Raw genomic sequence first — 6,000 nt, forward strand, 5'->3', positions numbered from 1 at the left:
ACCTTCCGTGCCGAGTTTTAAGACCAGCTTGGTGAAGTCCTGCGTGGCATCAAGTGCAGTGGCAGCCCCTTGTGCCCAGAGTGGCCGGGTACAACCTAGCTGGAAGGGGAAGAGCCCTCTTGGGTGGTAGTAATTTTGAGAAACTCAGAAAGCGCAGAAAAGCACAGAGAACCGTATACCACCGCCCGAACCTGCTGCCCTGGGCGACCAGGTGTCAGCAGTGTTGCAAGATGGTTTTTGTTAAAGAAAGCAAATGTTCCAGGGGACACCGAGGTCCTGTGTCCCTCACCCCCAGCCCTGCTCCTCTGCAGGGCCCCAGGCCGCCTCTGAGTCCATCCCGCCACCCCATCCGAGGTCTGTCCCGTTTTCCTTTGAGCGGTGGAGTGGGCCTCCCCGACTGGGGGAGCCCTTACGTGTTTCCACGTTGTCAGTGATCCGCAGACACCCCGGAGCGCCTCCCAGCGTGTTGGGTGTGAGCCCCCGGTTTTGGGATTTACTCCACTCGCCGCTCTCCCCAGCGCTGTGGCCACGCACCCACCCCACTCGGGTGCGGGTGGATTCCTTCGTGTTCGGCCGGTGTGCTGAGTGAAGAGTGCCGTCTCACTGGCGTCAGTGCCTCGTGTTAAATTGACAAGCACACATTTTTAAAGAACCCTGTTGTTTGGTTGCTGCGCCCTCCTCCGTCCCACCCACATGTCCTATCCTGGCAGCTGCTCACTTCACCATGCCCCTGCATCCCTGCAGAGGGTGCCCGCGGAGCGGGGGGGCGGGGGGCGGTGGAGAGGGCTGCAGACAGCAGCGGGAGTGATTAGATGGGAGCTCGCTCTGGCTGGTAGGACTTGGTTAAATGATTATTTGTGCATTTCTGCCTTTTTAAAAACTTTTCTTCTCAAAAGGAATGGCAGGGAGGTGAGGGGGCCGGGGCGGGAAGGCCCCGGGGAGCCAGGGGGTCTGGATCCCAAGCAGTGAAGGAGTGTGAGCGGCAGGTGCGGGACGGATTCAGCACGGGCTGCGTGCCTGCCCCCTGGCCACACGCTTACGCAGCCCTTCTGTCCCTCGCCTGCAGAGTACAGCGGCCGCCCGCAGCCCTACCCCTTCGAGCGCATGATATTTGGGGCCTGTGCCGGCCTCATCGGGCAGTCGGCCTCGTACCCGCTGGATGTGGTGCGGCGGCGCATGCAGACGGCTGGGGTCACGGGTCACCCGCACGCCTCCATCATGCACACGCTGCGTGCCATCGTGCGGGAGGAGGGCGCCGTGCGTGGCCTCTACAAGGGCCTGAGCATGAACTGGCTCAAGGGCCCCATCGCCGTGGGCATCAGCTTCACCACCTTCGACCTCATGCAGATCCTGCTGCGGCACCTGCAGAGCTAGGGACGCTGCAGGCTGGCAGCTCTCGAGACAGGGAACCGAGCGTCCACGTGTGGCCGGCGGACCACTGACCCCTTTTGTTTCTGAGCCTGTGGAGTGAGGGCATGCTCGGTTCCACCCTGGGAACCGCGTCGTCGGAGCACCTGGTAGAACAAGCTGTGGAGGCCTGGCGTCGGTCCCCAAAGCCAGCGGCCCTTGAAGTGCAATGTTGGAACTGGTGGGCGGGGCTCTCGCGCTCTCCCCAGCCCTCCTCCCCAGGGCTGGCCCTGCCTCCTGGAGGGCTTGCCCCAAATGCCCTGAGCTGGGAGTGACCAGCGCCACCTCCTGGCGCTCTGTGACCTTGGACGGGCTCCTGGTTCTAGTGACCTCGTGCCCACTGGGCCCAGAGCCCGATTCCACCTGCCCCTGTGCCCACAGAGGGGAGGGAGCCCCAAGGCGTACAGAGAGGCGCCTCCGGGCCCTGGTGAGGTGGGGCCAGCTTCCTGCTCAGCTGTGGCTAGAAAAACAGCCTCTTGCCCCCCACCCCCACCCCACCTGTCCTGCCTTTGTCACTTCCCAGGTGACATGGTTCCTGTGTCACCAGAGCCTCCTGCTCGGGAACAGCCTTCTCCCAAGAGCATTATTTGGACCCTGGACTCCGTGGCCAAAGTAGGGCCCCAGGAGTGGGTCTTCCCCTCTGTTGCCTACCCACCCGGTATGTAATGTTCCCAGGAGGGTCGCGCCTCCTCCAGGCAGCAGGGTTTGAGGAATTGCCATGGGTTTGGGTGTGAGTCCTAATTTGGAGGTATCTGCTGAGAACTGGGGACCCAGGTCACTTCCTCTGGGCCAGGAAGCTCCCACGCCTGTCCCACAGGCCACACCAACAGAGGCCAGGCCGTAGGCCCTAACCCTCGCCCCTAGGCACAGCGGCTCCTGGGGGGGCCCGTGGCATCTTGCACGTCCCTGGCTCCCCACCTGAGCGGGCGCTTGGCCGGGACTCAGGGCAGTTGAAGGCACACAGGGTGGTCTGATTGCCGTGAAGAGAGTGCATGGAGGCGACTGGCAGCCTTGATCCTCCCAAAGTGGGAGCCCCTGAGAGGGTATGTGGCCTGGGGGGTGGGAATTGGGGTACCCCACGGCACCCCCAGGGAGCGGGTCTCATGGAGAAGCCCCCTGGGGTCTGCCAGGTGTCACAGGGACGCAGAAACGCCCATTTCCGAATGATTTGTGGAGTTTCTTGATTTCTTTTGGTTTTGCCTTTCAACCTGGCTGCCCCTGGGTCTCGTCACAGTAAACCCTGACCGGCCCCATATGGTTCCAGGCGGAGAGTGACCAGCGGTGACCAGATCGCTCCGCAGCCACCCTGCGTGACAGGGTCTGGGAGGGCGTGTTTGCCCCACGCACGTTTCCAGTCGTGACTTTGGTTTCTCCCTTGCATTCTGTCCCATTTCTGTTCTTGCCTTGGACCTGCGGCTGTGAAGACCCCTCTCTGTCCTTCCTTGCATGTGCCCACCGGCCGGCCTGAGGCTCGTCCCCAGGGTCCCATGGCTGTTCTGTTGGGGGAGTGTCTCACCTCCTCTGCCGGCCTTGCCCAGTGCCCAGGGCCCAGAGAGGCAGGAGAGGCAGGGACCCCTCACAGGGAGATGGGCTGGGGGGCCACCCCCAGCAGGTGAGACCAAATGGATGGTTGGGCGGCACCCTTCTCTGAGCCGCAGCTGGGCCACAGAGCGGAGGGCCCCAGGTCCTGCCGGCCCCGGTGTGCCTCCCCAAGGTGGCTCTCAGCCGAGTGGGCCTAAGCAGCAACCACCCCCCCTCCCCCCCACCGCCAGCCCTGCACACAAGCTGGGCGGTGCCCTCCGCAGCTACACCCCTCCCACCGGTGTCCATCCTGATCTGGAGTTACATTTTGATGCCATGAAGACACTTTGTTTATATATAATGTTTATATATTTTAAAGATTTGTGCCAAGAGAGTATATTTAATAAAAATTAAAATGACGTTTTTTTCTGTTCTTCTCTTCTTCGGCTCTAACCCCCAACCTCCACCCCCTGTGAACCAAAAACAGGGTTAGGGTTGAGGTTATTTTGACAGATTTTTTAATATATTCCTGAATAAACTTTTTTTTTTTAAGTAGGCCCCACGCCCAATGTGGGGCCTGAGCTCAAGACCCTGAGATCAAGAGTCGCATGCTCAGAGTACCTGGATGACTCAGTCGGTTAAGCGTCCGGCTCTTGGTTTCGACTCTTGGTTTCGGCTCAGGTGGTGATCTCAAGGTCGTGGGATCGAGCCCTGCCTCGGGCTCTGTGCTGGGCCTGGAGCCTGCTTGGGAGGCTCTCTCTGCCCCTCCCCCACCTCTCCCTCTCTGAAAAAAAGAAAAAAGAGCCGCGTACTCTACGGACTGAGCCAGCCAGGCACCCCTTGAATAAGCCTTTTTAATGTGTTTATTGTTTGAATTATTACTACATACAGGTCTTCTAGAAAACTCCCAACTGCACAAAAGGGTTGTGGTGAGAAGGTCAGCCTGCCAGTTCCCTCTGCCGAGGTGTCGTCTTTTACCAGTTTCTCACGTGTCCTTCTGGAGACATCCCGTGCATAAACACTTGTCCCTTTTGAGGACATACGGGGTGAGCCACGTCACCAGTCGGAATGGGTTGCATCCTGCTGCAGCGAGCGGGGCCGCCAAGTCCTACTGTTTGTCTTCCATGCCCTGCCCACCTGTCGAGTGCCAGGGCCTCCCCGCTTCGGCCGGTTGAGGCTTTAGGAGCGAGTGTGGCTGTCTGCGGGGGCCCAAGGTCGAGGCCACCAGAGGTCTCACGGTGGCCATGGAGACTTGCTTCTGCTGCAGCGCATCTCCTGGACCAACTTGTAGGGCCCCCCCAACCAGAGGCGGGAAGTGGGAGCCTCCACATTCCAGGCGAGGGGCGACTGGGTGAGCATGGGCGCCTCTCGTGCACCTCTCATGGGCACACTCTGAAGGGGGCAGTGCTTCAAGTACGTTCTGCCTCGTGGGCCCTGAGCCGCTTGCCTGCTGCTTTCATCTGACCGGATTCGTACACTTTGGTCCCTTTTGTGTATGGTTTGACTCATTGTTTATGCACAGTTGGGTGTTTCCCCAGGGTGGTAGCCCGTGATGACATCTACCCATCCTTTATTGATGGCCAGCGGGGTTATTAGTGATCTGTTGCCATGACAACGTGGTAGCAGCTCCCGGGGCTTGCCCAGCTTGCCTCTCACGTCCTACCGATTTCTGGTCAGTCCCAGCCCCTGAGCCTGGGAGGGTGGGGGTCAACTCCCCATGTCCCCCCAATCACCATGGCATCCCCTAAAATATAGAGGTGGGCACATGACCCCATTTGGGCCCAAGACAGCAGAGATGTTTGCTAAGCACTTCCAGGGAGAGCTTCTGGAAGCACCCTCCCTCTCTCCCACTGGCCCTAAGGGAAGAAACACAAGCACAGGCAATTGTTGGGACTATCCTGTGTTCACAAGATAGGAAGTGATCCCAGGGTGAAGCTGACACTGCAGAAAATGGAGTAGAGATGAAGAACGGAGTTGGATTATTGGTCATATTGTCTGGGCTGCTGGATCCAGCTTTGCCTGAAGCTCTCAGCTGCCTCTCAACTTCCGGCAATAGGAGTGGCTGTTCTGTTTATTGAAGACAGTTAGGGTTGAGCTTCCTGGCACTTTCCGAAACAGATCTTGTATGTGCCTCTTTGCATTCATGCATGAGTATGTGGTTTTCCAGGAACAAACTGCTAAGTAAAGATCAGGGACTACGTTCACTGACGCAGCCAGTGCCCCTCCCTAAGCCCAGCTGCTTTTGGCTGTAAGCTGCTCAACCCGGTCTGGGGGCCTCCCCCGAGGAGCATGACCCGACACCCCAGGAGCAGCCCTTAGCCAATGACTGGGGACAGCCCCTCACCACTGGAGTGGGTCACTCAAGTGAGATCCACACTGTCCCCCGAGGCCCCGAACAGGAACAAGCCCAGGTTGCCCGCTTAGTCACCTGTTCATCGGCAACCCCACAGGGCTCCTCCCTTCCTGTTTCATGTCTCTGCCCCCAAAGAGTCTCCCTAGGGTGAGCTCCCAGGTAAACCATGGGCCCTGAGTCCTCACGACAGGGGTCATCTTTGGGGGGGATCTATCCAGAGATGAATACAAATGCCAGATATTCCTATAAGGAGGTGGTAGCATTCTTTTAAAAGATTTATTCATTTATTTGAGAGAGAGAGAGAGAGAGAGAGAGAGAGCGTGCACACGCATGAACAGGGGGAGGGGCTGAGGGAGAGGGAGGGAGAGAAAATCCTTGAGCGGACTCCCCGCTGAGCCGAGCCAGATCTCAGGACCCTGAGACCATGACCTGAGCCGAAACCAAGAGTTGGCCACTTCACCAACTGAGCCACCCAGGCGCCCCAATGGGAGCATTTATAGCACATACCCTCACTGTCTTGAGTTTCCTGCGGCCGCCATAACAGAGTACCCCAGACTGGGGGCTTAAAACCAGTTTATTCCGTTTATAGTTCTGGAGACCAGAAGTGCAAACTCAAGGTGTCATCAGGTTTGATTCCTTCTGAGGCCATGAGGGAAGGGTCTGTTCAGGCCTCTCGGCTTGCAGCTAGTCAGATGGCTGTGTCTTCACATTGTCTTCCC

The 6,000-nt window shown here is 58.7% G+C and overlaps 1 protein-coding gene across 1 annotated transcript in view; it reads left to right on the forward strand.

Moving 5' to 3' along the window:
- The window catches only part of SLC25A42 (solute carrier family 25 member 42), a 28,196-nt gene extending 24,854 nt beyond the window's left edge, over window positions 1-3,342 (forward strand). Inside the window, exon 8 of the mRNA XM_027587825.2 lies at window positions 1,067-3,342. Coding sequence (XP_027443626.1) covers window positions 1,067-1,374 — 308 coding nt within the window. The 3' untranslated portion in view covers window positions 1,375-3,342. The remainder of the gene's footprint in view (window positions 1-1,066) is intronic.
- Window positions 3,343-6,000: the final 2,658 nt, after the last annotated feature.

This window comes from Zalophus californianus, chromosome 1, assembly GCF_009762305.2.
Source record: "Zalophus californianus isolate mZalCal1 chromosome 1, mZalCal1.pri.v2, whole genome shotgun sequence".
Taxonomy (NCBI): Eukaryota; Metazoa; Chordata; class Mammalia; order Carnivora; family Otariidae; genus Zalophus; species Zalophus californianus.